Source organism: Sander vitreus, chromosome 23 (assembly GCF_031162955.1).
Source record: "Sander vitreus isolate 19-12246 chromosome 23, sanVit1, whole genome shotgun sequence".
NCBI classification, from domain to species: Eukaryota; Metazoa; Chordata; class Actinopteri; order Perciformes; family Percidae; genus Sander; species Sander vitreus.
The window spans coordinates 21,870,149-21,889,971 of NC_135877.1; the positions used below are offsets into that span (position 1 = coordinate 21,870,149).

Below are 19,823 nucleotides of genomic sequence, written 5' to 3' on the forward strand. Positions count from 1 at the left end.
ACACTGTATCTGAAAGATGACCACTCTCACATTTCAAACAAAGACAGATATTCAAAGGCTTTTTTTGTGGCTGCTGCTTCACAGACCACGCCCCCAAATGCACAAGGGCGGGGCTTCAGCTTTAAGCCCAACCTCCTCCGGTCGGTCTCAACCTCAGCCGTGCTACCGTTACAAAGAAACACTGAGATTTTAGTTACACTTTCTTCTTTAACTGATGAGAATATTGAAAACTATCCAGGTGTCAGCGGCACTTCATGTTAGCACCTTAGCATGTTAGCTTTGAGCTACTACCGCTCAACCGAAGAGTATGCTAAAGTGTTAGCAATGAAATAGTACACCCGATGATCTGAGAATGCAAAGATAAGGACCAGATCTGACTTATTTTCTGGTCCTCCACAGCTGGATAGTTTAATATATTCCCATCAGTTAATAGGACTTTCAACAGATAATTAAGTGCTTCCCCTCTCAGATGTGTTAATAACATTAATAGTCAGGTAATAATATGGTTAATAATACAGAAACAACACCTGCTGGCTGCCCTGCTAAGTAAATATAACTCAATCCTCCCCACCCCCCCAGGGCCAAAAAGGTAAATCACAGAAACTTTTGTGGTTCATTGCTCACATACACTCACAAACACAAGAAAACACACACTCACAAACACACACACACACACACACACACACACACACACACACACACACACACACACACACACACATAGAAGGTACTGGACCAGTGTGAGTCTGCTGTCTAAAGGCAACACGTCCGCCCTGAGCAGCAGCTCTAGAGTCAGCTCACCGCGCTGCTACACTAAAGAGTTAGCACGCAGCTACTATCGTTCCTTTGACAGTGTGGCATTGTTAGCTCTGCGTGATATTTGCTATAGCGCCCCCCCAAATGCTTAAGTTTCATTGCTGATGTTTTTAAACTTAATACTGTTTACAAACAGCATGTTTAGCAGTTTTAGCTTTTCCTAACTGACAAGCTAGCTCAAGCTAACTCACAGCAATCACCCCCCCCCTATTTGTTTCTGTGTGAATATAGCCAATAATAATAATAATAAATTGATTTTGTATAGTGCTTTTCAAGGACTCAAAGTTTCTTTAGGGATATTTTAATAATGCTAACACCACACACACAGTTGTTGCCCACAATGTTTACTAGCTGCTAGGTTAACGAGGTTACCTTAAGCTATAAGTTCACATTCATTTCTTCAAGAAAATGCCAACAAAGCTAATACTCGACAAACAATGTGTTAGCATAGTTAGCATTTTCTCCCAACAATGCAAATGCATTTCATTTGCTACTGGGACTAGGAGGACCTTGGCTAACAGCTACCATCAATTTGTTTGGGAATGTATTAATAATGCTAACACCCCACAAACAATATTTCTAATGCATTTTTACTAGCTGCTAGGATAACAGGGTAGCCCAAAGCTATGTAAGCTTTGTCTACATAAACTTCTTTAAAGATACGCCAATAAAGCTGTCAGCCAACAAATACAAAATTTGGATACTTAGCATTTTCTATGAATATTGCTTATAGGCCCTTTTTACATTTTGACATGGCATTGCAGGATAAACACAGATACAACTGATCAAATTAATTACGGTTCAGTTCTATTTAGTGTCTCACAGCCATTCCAGTGCATGCTAGCTCATACTAGGGTCCTGGTCCACCTAAATGGAACAGGGGCCATAATTAATGCTATTAATTACACCTGTGTTTGCCCTGACATGCTGTAAAAAGGGCCTATTCACTCCTGTAGCTGTCAGCTACCTTACGTTAGCTCAAAGCTACGAGCGCGGTGAGCTGATCGCATAACCTGCTGCACCCCCTAATCCCCCGCCCCAAAAATCCAAAACAAAAACATTAAATGACTTTTATATCTTTTCACACAGAATCATAATAATAACCACTGTAATAATAACCACTGTATGGATCCACAGGTTCAACCAGAGTCGCACACACAGAGCTGACAGTGAAGAGGTCAAACTGCGCGTGAATGGCTCGGGACTGCTGGAAAATATGGAAAAAGAAAGGAAAGACACATTTAAAAGTAAAAGCAAATGGCCACTCCCCAGCGCAAAAATTGGCCTATAGCAGAGAGCATGAGAGCAGTTGTTTGGAAAGCCCCCCATTTCTGCAACAGCAGAATCAAAATCTTCATCGTCGTCGTCATCATCATCATCGCCGCTGCAGTCTTTTGATGTTTAGTTTTAATGTTTCCAAGGCAACAGTCTCTGTTTAAATGTGTGGTGAGGGGACAGGAGATGTGGTCGTCACGGGAACAGAGGTCAGAGGTGGCTGATGTTGATGATGACGTGGGTGTGTTAAAGGGGCGTGGCCAGCTGGAAGATATCCTGTGATTGGTTGGTTGGTTGGTTGGTTGGTTGGTTGGTTGTCGGTCAGGTGAGCAGAAAACTGGAGAGAGAGAAGAACAATTAAAAGTTTGTACAATTGTGTGTGTGTGTGTGTGTGTGTGTGTGTGTGTGTTAGATGTGTATATTTTAGGAGTTACCGGTTATTAGAGAAGTTGACAGTTGGACTTTTTGCGAGCTTTCCCTTGAACTGGACTCTTCCTGTTAATCTGACGCACAAGGTCATAGAAGATCTATATACACACACACACACACACACACACAGACACACACATACATCAATATTTTGGGATAAATATCTAAAGTGAAAGGAAAAAAAACTAAGTTTTTTTGTACTGTGAACCATTAAGTATTGACTATTTGGTTGCGTATAAGCAACGAGCAATTGTCAAATGGCTAACAAGCAAAGACTGTGCTGGAGCTCAAGGACGTCTAAACGTTAGAAGATCGGCATTAGACCCGATCCTAAATGGGGTCAGCCCGATAAGGAACACTGGCATCAGCGTAATGCGTCACCAATTAACAAACCTTTGCTTGAGCTAATAAAGAGTCCGCTCAGATCTACTCGGGTACTCAATTCAATGCAAATCATAATCTTTAACGTTATCTCAGGACACTTTTTAGATGGATTAGTTCTAGATCACACTCTATAATTGACAGAGACCCAACAAATCCCAAATGTATAGAAAACATTAACACACAAACCCAAGACAAAAAAAATCTGTCTAACCTTGACCAAACTAGATGATGATAACAATAATAATAATAATAATAATAATAATTCAGAGCTGGCACAACTCGGGTACCGGGTAAGTCGTAACCTGTGAATTGCCTGGAGACCTCTAATGTATATGTAAACAAAGTGTGTGTGTGTGTGTGTGGTCACCTCGTTGACGTTGATCTTGCTCTTGGCCGAGGTCTCCAGGAAGGCGCAGGAGTTCCACTGGCGGGCGAGGCCGATGCCCGACTCTTTGGCCACCACACGCTCCACCTCCAGGTCGCACTTATTTCCAACCAGGATCATGGGAACCTGCAACGCCACACCCAGTATTCACATTCACATTCACATGAACAACACAATTAATTAAGTTTGCATTTTCGACGTGTTGAGAATTCAATAAGCTTAGCAATGTTAACAGAGTATTGACCAGGGATGCACCGAATCCAGGATTCGGCTTCGATTCGGCTGAATATTGGGCATTTTGACGGGGTTGGGTTTCTGCTGAACCCTACGCTTGCACTGCGCGCGCTACGCTGGTCGACGTAATGACGGCGCCGTTGATTACGGGAAGGTGTTTACGTAGGTGGAGCGTTCAATGCAGCAGGCTGAGAGGAAGTGGAAATGGAACTGGTGAGCAGAAAAAGTGTTGTTTGGCAGTACTTTCAGTCAAAAGAAGGCCATTCAAGTCCAGCTACATGTTCAATCTGCAATGCTGATTAGTCTGGTGGTGGCGAGGACCCTAAACAATACACAACATCACCGCTGTTACAACATCTGGTATGAAACATCTGGAAGAATACGAGCTGAGCATGAAGGAATCTACAGACAGCAGCCAGAATGCAGCAACTTCAGGTACGGCAAAGGAAGGACAGTCACAACAATACACTGCTGTGGACGTTGTTTACTTCATTAATGTGTTTACTGTGTTAATGGACTGAGGATGGGAGGAGGATTGGTATTAGCTTTCGGATTCGGCAGAATCTTAACCAGTGGATTCGGTATTAGGCCGAACCCGAAAAATCTGGATTCGGTGCACCCCTAGTACCTTTCAAAGTAAAAGCATTTAAATCTCGCCCCCTACCGGAGGGGAAAACAACCATCCACTCTCCATTGACTTGTATTGCGTGAAGGTTCCTCCTCGTCAGTTCCATCTGCTAGCAAACCAAAAAATGCCTAAAAGCTGCGGTGTGGTGGGATGCACTACCAACAATGTAAAGAACCTAGAACTTAAGTTTTTATAAGCTGCCAACCCGAAAAACGGAGCTTTTATGAAGACAAAAGTGGATACAGACGTGAGGAGTCAGCAGAATGGGGAGACTGTGGGATCCTGACACTAAGCTAACATTATGTCCGATGTTACGTGTGTTACCTTAACCTACAGAAGTATAGTTAGCCTAAAACTGACATTTGGATATTTGACTTGATAACAAAATGCTTGCTGCAAACATAACATCGGTTAGCTTAGTGTCTTTCCATTCTTCCTGCTGATTCCTCAACCCTGTGTTCACTTTTGTCTTCATAAAAGCTCAGTTTTTCGGGTCGGCAGCTTATAAAAACTTAAGTTTACTTATGGGTTATTTACATTGTTGGCAGTGCATCACACCACAAAGCAGCACTTTTCTGTTGTTTGGTAGCAGACGGAATTGACGAGGAGGAAACCTTTACACAATACAAAGTCAATGGAGAGCGGGGAGTCGTTTTCCCCTTCGGTGGGCGTGGCTTTCAGAGTCAAACGCAGTGCACTCTGTCTCTACTGCAGCAAGATGGGTCCATAATATTCAAAAGCAGAGCTGTGTACTCTGTTTTAAAAGTCACTTTCATGGATAAGACCAGTGGCTTTAGCTGCATTTTGAGTCAGTGCTCCATTATGAGGTTTCACAGATACATGCAGTACCAAGGGTTGACCAGCAGATGTCACCATTTACATCGTATCAAACCCTCTGAACCAAGGAACCATTTTCAGCCCAATTACTTCAAAGTGGTTGAAAGGTTTGGAGATCTTTATTTCCCCCAAATAACTAGTTCAACTCTAGTGCTAGTCAATCAATCAAATAGATGATTGAAAGACAATTGATCAACAACACTTAATCCATTAATTACTTAAGTCATTTATCAAGCAGAAGTGCCAAACATTCCATATCCAAATGTGAGGATATGCTTATCATGAGGATGTTTCTAATGTGTGTGTGTGTGTGTGTGTGTTTAGGTGTGTGTGTTTGTGTGTTTAGGTGTGTCGTACGTCCTCGGTGTCCTTCACTCTGAGGATCTGCTCTCGGAGGTCCTGCAGGTCGTTGAAAGTCGACTGAGCCGTGATGGAGTAAACCAGAGCGAAGCCCTGACCGTTCTTCATGTACAGATCGCGCATCGCCGTGAACTGCTCCTGCAGACAGACAGACAGACAGGTCAGTGAGATAGAAGGGTGGTTAGGGAGACAGACGGGTGGTCACGAAGACAGACGGGTGGTTAAGGAGATAGAAGGGTGGTCAGGGAGACAGACGGGTGGTCAGGGAGAGAGAAGGGTGGTCAGGGAGAGAGAAGGGTGGTCAGGGAGTCAAACGGGTGGTCAGGGAGACAGACGGGTGGTCAGGGAGACAGACGGGTGGTCAGGGAGACAGACGGGTGGTCAGGGAGACAGACGGGTGGTCAGGGAGATAGACGGGTGGTCAGGGAGATAGACGGGTGGTCAGGGAGACAGACGGGTGGTCAGGGAGACAAACGGGTGGTCAGGGAAACAGAAAGAAAGTCACAAACGTTGCCAGTATGTTCACAGACAGACAGACAGACAGACAGACAGACAGACAGATCTTACTGTTCCTGCTGTGTCCAGGATCTCCAACATACACTGCTGTCCATCGACCTCGACTTGCTGGAATGAGACACAGAGAGAGAGACAGAGTCCTCAGTACATAACCAAAACTTTACAAACAAACTATTTGCCAAAATTTCACAATAAATGTCACTGGAAACCTGAAGACTTCCCCTCAAATGTTCAACCCCTCCATGTTAGCAGATGGGACATGGGCCAAACCAAAAAATCTAAACATACGTAAAATAAATTTCTCCCAAAGATGGTTTCTGTCATTTTAGGTAGTTCTGATCGCGCTGATCTTTGTTCAAGTGTTCATTCTTCTGAAAAGTTGGTTTTTGATGCGATAAAAACCAGGTGAAACACAATGATTGACAGCTGTGATTGACTCGCGATTGGTCGGACGGATTTATGGGCGGGACTTTGACACCACGGCTCCACCGCCCGATCAATACTGTGCATACTCTGGCTCCAAAATTACAAGATGGCAGCGCCTGTATCCGGGATATTTTGGCTACACCTGCTAAACATCAGCATGTTAGCATTTAGCTCAAAGCACAGCCTCACAGGATTTGTCCCGTATCTGATGGTTAGACCCAAATGAAATATAAGCAGGTTTTTAGCTGTGATCCAGAAAGAAAATCTCTGGAATGGGTGGAGATGTGTTAACATCCTTTTCTATTTTTTAATTTGTTTAAAATTCTGCAGAAGTCTGCGCCCGCAGATTTCGGGTGGCCCTGCTGATCATGCTACGGCTTTGCAGTAAAGCCCCTAGTCCGTACCATCTAGGGCTGCACGATGTTGACAAAATGTGATATCAATATTAATTTCGATATTTTTAAACATATGTAAAATTACAAAAGTTCCCAAAAAACGCATCAAAATAGATTCATAACTAATTAAACAAGTTTTCTTACAACACAAGGTTAATTTCAACTGACGGTCATATTGGACTGGTCCAACATGAATATATAAATAAGGACCATATCTACAGAACAGGACATGTTCTACTGGTTGGACAGTATATAATATATAAATAAAGAGAACAGGACATGTTCTACTGGTTGGACAGTATATAATATATAAATAAAGAGAACAGGACATGTTCTACTGGTTGGACAGTATATAATATATAAATAAAGAGAACAGGACATGTTCTACTGGTTGGACAGTATATAATATATAAATAAAGATAACAGGATATAACTTCTCTTTCTCTTCTCTGATTGGTTCTGTTTAGTTGTCTCTATTTCTTCACTCTGATGAAATATGAACACACGTGGTCCGCTCCATAGGGTTTGTCACGTAGTGGCCCCGTGCACTGACGTGCACTAACGTGTGTAAGTGGCACGGTAACCACGGTAACTGGCCACTGAAATGATCATTACAGCGTTTCAAGCTCTACATCAAACACGACTAAGCCACCCAGCCAACGGACGGGACGCAGCGCTCCACAATATAAACATAATATTGCATACTTATCGCGACACTTTCTATTAATATTGCGCAACGTGATATCGCGATAACGATATTGAGTCGATATATATCATGCACCCCTAGTACCATCATGCATCAATTTATAATTTGGAGAGGAATTCATCTAAAAACCCAAAGCAACATGTGTGCCTATGAAAAGCTGGGTGGAAACAAGAGAGTGAAACTAAAGGAACATTGAACTGAACATTTACTTACTTTCTCATAATTTTGAATAATGATAATGATGAGAATAATTGACTTTTGATTTAAAAATGTATACTTATCTCATTTTGACTGAATATCTCAAATATTTAACTTATTTAATCATTTTGACATATTTGCTCCTCATTTTCATGCACATTTCTTATTTTCATCATAACCTTTTGATCTATTTGTTCTCCATTCTTGGCAGAAATAAGCTTCCATATCCTCCTTTTATCTACATTTACTCCTGTTATCATTTTTCTAATGCTTCTCTTTATTCCCCTTCTGATCATTTCCCTTCCTCTCTTTCTTCTTCCTTTTTTTTGGCCTCTTTCTGCTTCTGGTCCATCTTCATCCTCTTCTTCATCATCTCATTAGCCTTCAGTCCGTCCCATTAGCCCCTGGGAACTAGTGACCACAAACTGTCTCACATCACTCGCACCGACATACAGACGGACAGACGGGGAGGAGAGACGGACAGGCTGAAGCTGTCTTACCTTCCTGTAGGAATCCTCTATCGTGGGGTCGTACTTCTCCACAAAGATTCCCTGAACAAACTGGACAGTCTGGAGAGAGACAGACAGAGAGAGAGACAGAGAGAGAGACAGACAGACAGACAGACAGAGAGACATACAAACAGAGATACAGACAGACAGCAAGACAGACAGAGATACAGGCAGACAGACAGAGAGACAGACAGTAAGACAGAGAGAAAGCGAGACGGACAGACAGAGAGAGAGACAGAGAGAGAGACAGGCAGTGAGATAAAGATAAGTAGGCCAGCAATGTTAATGGTGCTCTGTTCTGGTCTCCATTGAAAGTCATTAGAATGGAAATAATGTGACACACTGACACATCTCCATTATATCATCTGGAGTAAAGCACTTCATTGTAGTGACTGTGTGTGTGTGTGTGTGTGTGTGTGTGTGTGTGTGTGTGTGTGTGTGAAAGAGTGACATCAGTCTGCATCCGTTTTCATCTGATGGGGAATTTTGAGTGAACGAATGTTGCGACAAATAAAAAAGGCAGATTTTTGATGCACTTTTATCGGCATCGGGCGAGTTTGGGTTTAAAGCCTCAAACACAATTCATACATCGCAACGTGAGGACACTTGTCCTCTCCGACCCGATATTACTCTCTTTGCGACAGGACTCACGGTTTTTGAATTATTCCTCAAGAGCTGAGCAAGTGTCTGAGCGGCAGTAGATGAGTGTTTGTTGAGTGTACGTTTGAGACGTTTTATTTTGAAACTAGAATAACGAAAAAATAAACCGATGATATCATTTTTGTTGTTGCTGTTGTTCATGAAAAGGCAGTTCTAGTCCTGTTTTCTAGCTGAAGGTCTATTTCTCTTAAAGCATACTGAGAGCAACGAGGAGAGAAGAAACTAGAACATACTTTACCTTTTCTTTGTAAAAACTGACTCGAACCAATTAATCGACTATCAAAAATAGTTGGCGATTCATTTAATAGTCGACAACGAACCGATTCAGCTTTGCAGCTCTAAAAGAAACACCTGAGTAGAAAGAGTCAAATGGGTTTAATAACTTACCAGAGCTGACTTGCCGACTCCTCCTGATCCTAAAACAACCAGTTTGTATTCACGCATCCTGACTGTCTGTCTGCTGGGTGAGAGACACACAGAGACACAGAGAGAGAGAGAGAGAGACAGAGAGAGAAATAGAAAGAGAGAGAGAGAGAGAGAGACACACACAGAGAGAGAGAGAGAGAGAGACACAGAGAGAGAAATAGAAAGAGAGAGACACACACAGACACACAGACACAGAGAGAGAGAGAGAGAGAGAGAAATAGACAGAGAGAGACAGAGAGACAGAGAGAGAGACACACACACAGAGAGAGAGAGACAGAGAGAGAAATAGAGAGAGAGAGAGAGAGAGAGAGAGAGAGAGAGAGAGAGAGAGAGAGAGAGAGACACAGAGAGAGAGAGACAGAGAGAGAAATAGAGAGAGAGAGAGAGAGAGAGACACACAGAGAGAGAGGTTACATTTCACAGCAGCCAATCACAAAGCAGCATTATTACAGAGCACCTGGGGCTGCTAAACTATCAATTACACACAAACAAACACACACACAGATGAAGGTTTCCTCCCTCTCACTGGGAGGTCATAATTACCCAGCATGCATCTGGGTGTGTTCATAACAACTGAGAGAGGTCCCGTGAACACACACACAGCTGGTGGTGATGTCACAACTGTGGAATCCTTCCTGGTTACTGTCGCTATGCACCCTCGTGTGTGTGTGTGTGTGTGTGTGTGTGTGTGTGTGTGTGTGTGTGTGCATACCAGTAATGCCTCGCATTGCATGCGCACGCACGCACACACACTGGCAGACCCTTATTAACAGAGATGAGACGCTCTCTGTATATATATATATATATATATATATATATATATATATATATATATATATATATATATATATATATATATATGTGTGTGTGTGTGTGTGTGTGTGTGTGTGTGTAAGACCAAATCATTAACATCTCTCTCTAGAGTTATTTTACCCAGAATTCTAGTTTCATCGGTAGTCGACCAGGGCTGCGTTCAGCCCCGACAAAGCATAGCAAAACGTTTACTTAAACTGAAACGCTGTGCTGTGCGTGCAGCGCTCAGCATCGTTTTACACCGTTGTGTGACTGAACGTGCCTCTCATGCCTCTGGTTTCGTTTTGTGATCTCGTTTTCTTTTTTTTTAGTAAAAGATGCGAGTACTTCTTCCACCACTGCAAAATCCAATATCATATATTCATAGTGTTTGATAATGATTGAACCAGTTTGTATTCAGCTACTACAGAAAGGAAAAAAAATGACAAACAATGATGAACACAAACTTCTATCTATACTTTCAATACATCTCTATAATTAGTTGCTCAAAGAATGAGCTGTTCACATGTGAGATTATATCAATTAGCTGCGAGTTAGTTAAAGCCTGGCAGAAGAGGAAAAAAAGCCTTTCACCGAGATGATCTGTAGACATGTTTGTTTTGATCTTTTTCTGTTATTATTGTTATTGTATACTGGTAGAGATGTTACCCACACAACTGCACTGAATGCACCTTGCACAATAGGTATATCTACATCCTATCATTACTAGTCAAACAGTTGTCCATTTTATTTCCAAATCATATATATATTTTAAATATTGCTTGTGTAGTATTCTCATTATTATTTCATGTATATTGTTTCCTATTATTTAATGTTTACTCTGTATGTGTGCTGTGTGTCTGATATTTTGCTGCTGCAACACTGTTATTTCCCATTTTTTGGGATCAATAAAAATCTACCTACCTACCTACCTATCAATCTACCTACCCATCAATCTACCTACCCACCTACCCTACCCATCAATCTACCCTACCCACCTACCTACCCATCTACCTACCTACCCACCCTATCAATCTACCCTACCTACCCACCTACCCACCCTACCTACCCTATCAACCTACCTACCCACCCATCAATCTACCTACCTACCTACCTTCTACCCTACCCTACCCATCAATCTACCCACCCTACCCACCTATCCCATCAATCTACCCTACCCACCCTACCTACCCACCTACCCTACCCACCCACCTACCTACCTACCCACCCTACCCACCTACCTACCCACCTACCTACCCACCCACCTACCCACCCACCCATCTATCTACCTACCTACCCACCCATCCCATCCCACCCACCCTACCCAATCTACCCTACCCTACCTCACCCTACCCATCAATCTACCCACCCACCCTACCCTACCCACCCACCTACCCACCTACCCACCCATCAATCTACCCACCCTACCCTATCAATCTACCTACCCACCTCATCTACCCACCTACCCATCAATCTACCCACCTACCCACCCATCTACCCACCCACCCATCAATCTACCCACCCACCCATCTACCCTACCCACCCATCAATCTACCCACCCTACCCACCCACCTACCCACCTACCTACCTATCTACCTACCCTACCCTACCCACCCACCTACCCATCAATCTACCCACCTACCCATCACCTACCCACCCTACCCTACCCTACCCACCTACCCACCCATCCACCTACCCTACCCACCCACCTACCCTACCCACCCACCCACCCACCTACCCACCTACCCTACCCTACCTACCCTACCCATCAATCTACCCTACCCTACCTACCCACCCTACCCACCCACCTACCCACCCTACCCTACCTACCCATCAATCTACCCTACCCTACCCACCCTATCAATCTACCCACCTACCCTACCCACCTACCCACCCTACCCTACCCACCTACCCACCCACCTACCTACCCACCTCACCCACCCTACCTACCCACCCACCCTACCCACCCACCCTACCCATCTACCCACCCTACCCATCACCTACCTACCTACCCACCCACCCACCTACCTATCAATCTACCCTACCCTACCCATCAATCTACCCACCCTACCCATCAATCTACCCTACCCACCCTATCAATCTACCCACCTACCCATCAATCTACCCTACCTACCCTACCTTTCTACCTACCTACCTACTTCTTGAATTTTTTCCATGATTTGTTTATGCGAGACCGGAAGATGTCCGTTAAATAGTGGTGTCTTGTAATCCCAAACAGGATGGGCCAACTGACACAGAAATCAAATAAATATTTAAATATAATATTAGTACCATAAAGTCGAGTTGACACAAGCATTCATTTCCATTAGACGGAACTGCTACTAGGATGTGTTTATATGTTTAACCCTTGTGTTGTCTTCCCGTCGACTACTTTTTTGGTTTTCTGGGTCAACATTTTCAACATTTGGGTCGTCTTTTTCGACACTTTTGTCGCTTTCCCCAACGGTTTTGTCACTTTTTGCCGATTTTTTCTGCACTTTTTTGACATTTTTGTCACTTTTTTTTAATGTTCTTTTATCTTTTCTTTTTTTCAAATGCTATAAAATGAAATAAAAACACCCAAATTCAATGAAAGTAGAGAACTGATTATTTACTGTTCTGCGCTGTAAGGAACCATCCACGTTATTTTTTTTTTTGACAATTTGGTTTAAAAGAAACCCAAATTTCTGATATGGAAACTTTGTGAAAATGGATCAGGAGGGTTAACAGCTCTACTATCTGGACTATATCCCTGATGCTTAGGACGCATGAAGCCAGTAGGTGGAGTTTGAGCTGTCCAGGTGTAAGTGAACGCATCACCAGAGTTGGATTTCAGCGCCTGGAGGTCTGAGCGGCCCGCCTCACTACGTCTCTGCTCAGTTTGATGCGACAAGTCCAGGCAGGTTCAAGGAATCGCAGGAAGTCACCAACCTGAAGCAGCAGCAGGCGAGGCCGACGCAGGGGAAATTAATTAGAAGAGAATAGGATACACTTTATTGTTTCTATTGGGAATTTTGTCTTGGGAATATAGTGCTACAATCTGTTGCTTCACAACATAAACAAGCAACAGAAAAACCATTCTGAAATCAACATAAAAACATAAAGATCATAAGATCAACGGAGCATCTTAGGACATAAAAGGAGGACACGTCAATAAGACTGTACAGACAATACGACGTCTTAAAAAGTGACTGTAAGGATTAGAGTGCAAAGTGCAAAAAGTGCCAGTGTATTTATTGCACTTTTGCTCTGCTGTGCTAAGATTTACTATGGGGAGTTCAGCAGCTTGATGGACGTTGGGATAAATGGTAACTTTAGTCTGTTTGTTTTACATCTCGGCATGCGGAATCTTCTCCCTGATGGCAGAAGTTCATATTGAGGAAAGAGAGGGTGAAGACAGTCTGCAGTGATTTTCAGCAGCTTGCTCGTCCAGGCTCTGTATGGGCTTGTTCTCCTTGAAATCTTGACTTCTCGTATGTACGGCTCTGCCTGATGGAACGTGTCCACTGGCAGCTCACCATTCATTGCCTATGTGAGCAGCCGGGCAGTGCATTCCGGTAGCGTCGTGGCGAGTTTCGAGTAACTGGGCGTCGAGTTGCCCGCTCCTCATTTACATAAAGCTGAATCGAGGCAACATTATGCAAATCAGGGCGTCCGGCTTGACTCGCCGGGAGCGTGCCTATGTTCCCACATTCTTATGTTCCCACAGCCCTATGTTCCCACAGCCCTATGTTCTTACAGCCGTATGGTCCCACATTCCTATGGTCCCACATTCCTATGTTCCCACATTCCTATGTTCCCACAGCCCTATGTTCCCACAGCCCAATGTTCTTACAGCCCTATGTTCCCACAGCCCTATGTTCCCACAGCCCTATGTTCCCACAGCCCTATGCTCCCACAGCCCTATGCTCCCACAGCCCTATGTTCTTACAGCTTTATGGTCCCACAGCCCTATGTTCTTACAGCCCTATATTCTTACAGCTTTATGGTCCCACAGCCCTATGTTCCCACATTTCCTTTTTCATAAATTTGTATCAGCTTTTATCCCCCTTACTCCCAATTTGGTAGCCAGTTACACTCAACCTATCATAATGCCAGAGCAGGGGGAATGCCAGAGCAGGGGGAATGAGGGGGGGGAAACGCCAGAGCAGGGGGAATGAGAGGGGGAAACGCCAGAGCAGGGGGGAATGAGGGGGGGGAGGGAATGCCAGAGCAGGGGGAATGAGGGGGGGGGGATGCCAGAGCAGGGAGAATGAGAGGGGGAAATGCCAGAGCAGGGGGAATGAGAGGGGGAGGGAAACACCAGAGCAGGGGGAATGAGAGGGGGGGGATGCCAGAGCAGGGGGAATGAGGGGGGGAAAACGCCAGAGCAGGGGGAATGAGAGGGAGAAACGCCAGAGCAGGGGGAATGAGAGGGGGAAACGCCAGAGCAGGGAGAATGAGAGGGTGAAACGCCAGAGCAGGGAGAATGAGGGGGGGGGGATGCCAGAGCAGGGGGAATGAGAGGGGGAAACGCCAGAGCAGGGAGAATGAGGGGGGGAAAACGCCAGAGCAGGGAGAATGAGAGGGTGAAACGCCAGAGCAGGGAGAATGAGGGGGGGGGGATGCCAGAGCAGGGGGAATGAGAGGGGGAAACGCCAGAGCAGGGAGAATGAGGGGGGGAAAACGCCAGAGCATGGGGAATGAGAGGGAGAAACGTCGAAAAATATATTTGTTTTTTAACCAAATCGTAATGTAAACGTAATGTAAATGTAGCCTCAAAGAAAAAGAAAATGTGAATGTCATTTCCAGCACTGTTTGGGATGGCGCTAACACACAAGCTGCACAAAGTAAGTTACACGTTATTAATAACGTTAGCTCACATCCTGGTCGCTGTTCAGGCTGCAGCCGACAGTACACATGGCGGGAATTGTTGGTGAAAATCTTGATTTGGGGACCATGACATGGCTGATAGCTAGCTTGTCTTGGTGTTAAACATACTGTCAAATTATATTTACCGATTGCCAACCGTACACGATGCTATTGACTTTGAATCTTGCTAGCTTAGCGTTAGCTTTCTGGCTCGTAGCTGTCTGGGCTAAGCGGACTATAAATATCACCCGTTGCTAAGCGTGGCAAGTTGTATCTAAGGCCTGTCCTATTTACTGAAGGAGTGAACAACGTTTGCGTTGCATAAGAACCTTATGGGATGGGAATGATTGTTCCAGGTATTAGTCAAACCCCAGGCATAACCAGGGAAACGGAGTTATTGTTTGGACTAACTTTAGATTTCGATTGTAAAACGCATTAAAATATAAATTAGTGGTTAAAAAAAAAAGATTTGTCAAGTGATCACGGTATAAGCAGGTTAATGCCCTTCGAGGGGTCCACTGTCAGGTACTGGTGACCTTCGGCGGTGGCTAGGCCTGCAAGATTCGGGGAAAAATATGAATCACGATTTTTTAGCTTAGAATTGAAGAGTAATGTTTATTGCACACATGAACCATGACAAAACAAAACTAACTGGCACCTATAGCACATTGCACATACAGTACATACTGGCCATTTAAGTACAGTAGGCTACCAAAAATAGTGACATATAACACATTGAACTAAATATGGCCCTGATACAGGCTCTATCTGGACTAAATATGGCCCTGATACAGACTCTATCTGGACTAAATATGGCCCCGATACAGGCTCTATCTGGACTAAATATGGCCCCGATACAGGCTCAATCTGAACTAAATATTGCCCTGATACAGGCTCTATCTTGACTAAATATGGTCCTGATACAGGCTCTATCTGGACTAAATATGGTCCCGATACAGGCTCTATCTTGACTAAATATGGCCCCTGATACAGGCTCTATCTTGACTAAATATGGCCCTGATACAGGCTCTATCTGGACTAAATATGGTCCCGATACAGGCTCTATCTGGACTAAATATGGCCCCGATACAGGCTCTATCTGGACTAAATATGGCCCCGATACAGGCTCTATCTGGACTAAATATGGCCCCGATACAGGCTCTATCTGGACTAAATATGGTCCCGATACAGGCTCTATCTGGACTAAAGATGGCCCCGATACAGGCTCTATCTGGACTAAAGATGGGCCCCGATACAGGCTCTATCTGGACTAAAGATGGCCCCGATACAGGCTCTATCTGGACTAAAGATGGCCCCGATACAGGCTCTATCTGGACTAAAGATGGCCCCGATACAGGCTCTATCTGGACTAAAGATGGCCCCGATACAGGCTCTATCTGGACTAAAGATGGCCCCGATACAGGCTCTATCTGGACTAAATATGGTCCCGATACAGGCTCTATCTGGACTAAATATGGTCCCGATACAGGCTCTATCTGGACTAAATATGGCCCTGATACAGGCTCTATCTGGACTAAATATGGCCCTGATACAGGCTCTATCTGGACTAAATATGGCCCCGATACAGGCTCTATCTGGACTAAATATGGCCCCGATACAGGCTCTATCTGGACTCCTGGAACATGTCTTTACAACATGTCAATGTCAAATGCTTTCAATAAATTAATTGAAGGAAAAAAAAAAAAGAAAAAATCGAAGTCATTTAAAAATTAAATCGCGAACAGGGGTGAATCGAGATCTTGATTTTATAACGATTTATCGTGCAGGACTAGCGGAGTCTGTGCGTCGGACAGTTCACTCCTCGCCGTCGTCCATTAATACCTGACAATGGACTCCTCGTCGGGCATTAACCCTTAAGGCGCTGCTATCAGACTACTAAACACCTCTAAACTGGGCTTTACTATTTACAAATGTACAAGTGCAATACATCATATAGTCACACGGACAAATATTCTGCTGGAAATGATTTATTCTGTTGTTATATATATTCATAGAGCTCTATGTATTACCCTGTAAACTTCCTGTTTTGCTGAAAGACAAGAAAGGGAATCTTGTATCTTGAATCTTTTTAACAATGCGTACGCGTAGACAAGCGGCGACGACGTGATTGGCATTGTTTACATACTTGCGTGCGTACTTTGCGTGTACCTGGAGGGTTAAACGTGGATCCACTAGGGGGCAGATCAGAGCCGTATCGTCCCCGGCCGACACCGGAAGATATTCCTCTAAGTGTGGAACAGCTGCTGACCTGCCTGTCAGATGATATGCTGGCCCCACGTTCACGTGCTGAATTGCATCTTGCGGACGCGTAGCGTTAATTTCGGAAGACATGAACAACCTACGCTCCAAAGAAACGCAGGATACGCTTGGCAGCCACCTTACGTACGCGGAGTTAAAAGCAAGTATAATAATAATAATAATAATAATAACAATAATAATTATTGATTTCTTATCTTCAAAATGTCTTTGTTAGGGCTGCAACTAGTGATTATTTTCATTATCTAAATATCTGCCGAGTGAGAAAATAGTGTGACCAATCTGACCAACAGTTCAAAACCCCCAAAATCTTGATATTTCTATCATATAAGACAAAGAAAAGCAGCAAATTCCCACATTTAAAAAGCTGGAACCAGATCATTTTTGGCATTTTTAGCTAAGCAACTAAAACGTTAAATCAAAACACTAGGAACATATTTTACCTACAGATATTACCGTTAAACTACCCCGGTTGATTACTCACATCAAGACAAATATTTTTTGTATAACAAGTTCTCTGAAATGAGGCAATGAAATGAAGCATTATCTTATTAAATCAGAACAGAAATGTAAACATTGGATAACTCCAGGTTCAAAATTCTTGCTTTTAATTTTGTCGACGTAAAAAGCTTCAGAATATAGATAGGAATGAAAGTGGAAAGTGTATAGTCACACTTCACAATATAAACATAATGATTGTGTAGTTCTGCTTTTTCCAACAGGCTCCGAATGCAGCATGATGTTAATCTACTAAAGTAAAGTTAGTGGCGAAGAAAGATGGACACACAAACACACAGATCCCTTAGTCAACCAGAACTAGGTGGGGCCTGTCAATACTAAGTGTGTGTGTGTGTGTGTGTGTGTGTGTGTGTGTGTTTGTTGCTGACAGCAGAGTATAACACCAAGCCTTGTCTATACACTACAGTCAGACAGACAGGTAGACAGACAGACAGGCAGAGAGGCAGACAGGTTCCTCCAAACTCCCCAACTCCGCAGTCTGCAATAAGTTACTTCCTCTCTTTTTTTCTCGAGCAGAGCAGCGGGAGTTCCGCAGCTCTGTGGCCGCCTCAGAACGCTCCACACCCGGCCAGCTCTGGCGACAGGCCCCGCTGTCTGCTGGAGGAGCCGGAGACAAACTGCAAGCTGGAACGCACAGATCTTTGCGGGCGTAAAGACGGACAGACAAAAAGCCGCCATGTTGTTCCTTCGGCTGTCTTGTCTGTGTCTAATATCAACATTATCATTAACGGAGATCCTGTCTGTCTGTCCGCCGGTCGCTTCCGCAAACCGAGCCCAGCTCGGCACGGCACCGGCCTGCCCCACTCCCGTCACGATCTGACCCGGTCCGTCCCGGGTGAAGCTACATCTACATGATGGAGGGAAGAAAGAAAAGAAAAGGGAAGAAAAAAAAAAGGAAAAGAGAGAAAGGAAGCGGTACTCACAATCATCCACCCGTCCGCTCCGCTGCTCTCTCTCTCTCGCTCTCTCTCTCTCTCGCTCTCCTCCACTGTCGGTCTATGTCGCTCCACCAGAGCCGCTCCCTCCTGCCGCCGCTGCGCGCTGACGTCAAGCTCGACGTGGTGAACGTCGGCGCTTCCTGGCAATCCTTTCAAAATAAAAGAGAATAAGACAAGCTAAACCTTTATTGAAATTCGGTTGTTGCAGCAGCAAAAGAACAGAAATAAATACAGATAAGTATATAGTTACAGAGGTTCATAAACTAAAATAAGAATAGAAAAAAATAGAAACTATAAAAGAGTATTTGGAGACAAATTACATGGTAAAGAGGTAAATGGCATGATTATTAGAAGCAGAGTCAATAGGTCTATGTATATTGTACACTAGGCTTATCTACGATATATATTGTCAATAAAACTAGAAGATATTTTGAAGATATGCAATACACACCAGAACTTGTGCCTCAGTGTTTCAGAATAAAGGCCCTAAGGGAAATGTTTCATGATCATTTGTCAGTACAAAGCACAAAAAAGAAGAAAAAATATCCATAAAATGAGAACATTGGTGGTAAAGTGACTGGAAATTAATTCAAATCAGACATTGACCCTAATTAAAAAATATCCAGTATTGGGTTGTTGTTATTTTTCAAAATAAAGGCCTTACAGTGACCTTGAAATAATATAAATATTCAAATCAAAGTATTGGTGTACAAGCCGTGACGTGAAAACAGAGCTCATATTATCAACAGACACAAAATAAAATAATTTCTCACAAAATGTAAAAAATAAAAGCCTTCCTGATGTTTTCATGTTCACTCAGTCAGAAACCGAACTAATAACCACACTGACTTCTATTTCCTTCACTGTTGCTATCTATTTTGACAATTTCGTCATTAATGTTATGATTTTATTTTGTAGGCGGTCGACACTTTGTATCCGGTTTCGGTCTAACGTCGTCACATTTTGGCTCTACGTTCTTTTTTCTTGTGACGTTTCAGCCTCGCTCTCAGCTGCTTCCCGCTTCCTGCAGAGTAGAAACACTAATGACGACTGTTAACTCAAACTCAAGGTAGCCTGTAGGCTACTTGTACTTTACCTGAGTATTTCCATGTTCTGCTACTTTATATGTGTACTGCGGTAAATATTGTACCTTTTACTCCACTACATTTGTCTGACAGCTTTAGCTACTTTTCAAATGACAGTTTTTCATCCCTTCAACATTCCTGTCCAGTGAAAACCACGTTTCTCCAGATGTGCTGATG

At 43.7% G+C, this 19,823-nt stretch overlaps 1 protein-coding gene across 2 annotated transcripts; it reads right to left on the reverse strand.

The window, feature by feature from the left end:
- Positions 1–1,872: 1,872 nt before the first annotated feature.
- LOC144512336 (ras-related protein Rap-1b-like) lies at positions 1,873–18,708 on the reverse strand. 2 transcript variants are annotated; one of them, XM_078243020.1, is made up of 8 exons: positions 18,547–18,708; positions 9,146–9,215; positions 8,090–8,158; positions 5,916–5,972; positions 5,346–5,486; positions 3,272–3,415; positions 2,526–2,618; positions 1,873–2,428 (listed from the first exon to the last, which is right to left on the reverse strand). In XM_078243020.1, the coding sequence occupies exons 2-7, from the start codon at positions 9,200–9,202 to the stop codon at positions 2,532–2,534; spliced, it is 555 nt and encodes a 184-aa protein (XP_078099146.1). In that variant the 5' UTR covers positions 9,203–9,215; positions 18,547–18,708; the 3' UTR covers positions 1,873–2,428; positions 2,526–2,531. The 2 variants fall into 2 exon arrangements, with proteins under 2 accessions (XP_078099146.1, XP_078099145.1); XM_078243019.1 differs by having other exon boundaries at positions 9,146–9,218; positions 18,547–18,706.
- Between the last annotated feature and the right edge of the window lie 1,115 nt (positions 18,709–19,823).

Excerpts from the sequence above, each read along its gene's own strand:
- LOC144512336 (XM_078243020.1), bottom strand. The coding sequence starts at position 9,202 with ATGCGTGAATACAAACTGGTTGTTTTAGGATCAGGAGGAGTCGGCAAG. Across the intron at positions 5,487-5,915 it reads TCCTGGACACAGCAGGAACA|GAGCAGTTCACGGCGATGCG; the intron begins GTAAGATCTGTC and ends GTCTGTCTGCAG. Across the intron at positions 2,619-3,271 it reads GCAAGATCAACGTCAACGAG|ATCTTCTATGACCTTGTGCG; the intron begins GTGACCACACAC and ends GTGTGTATATAG.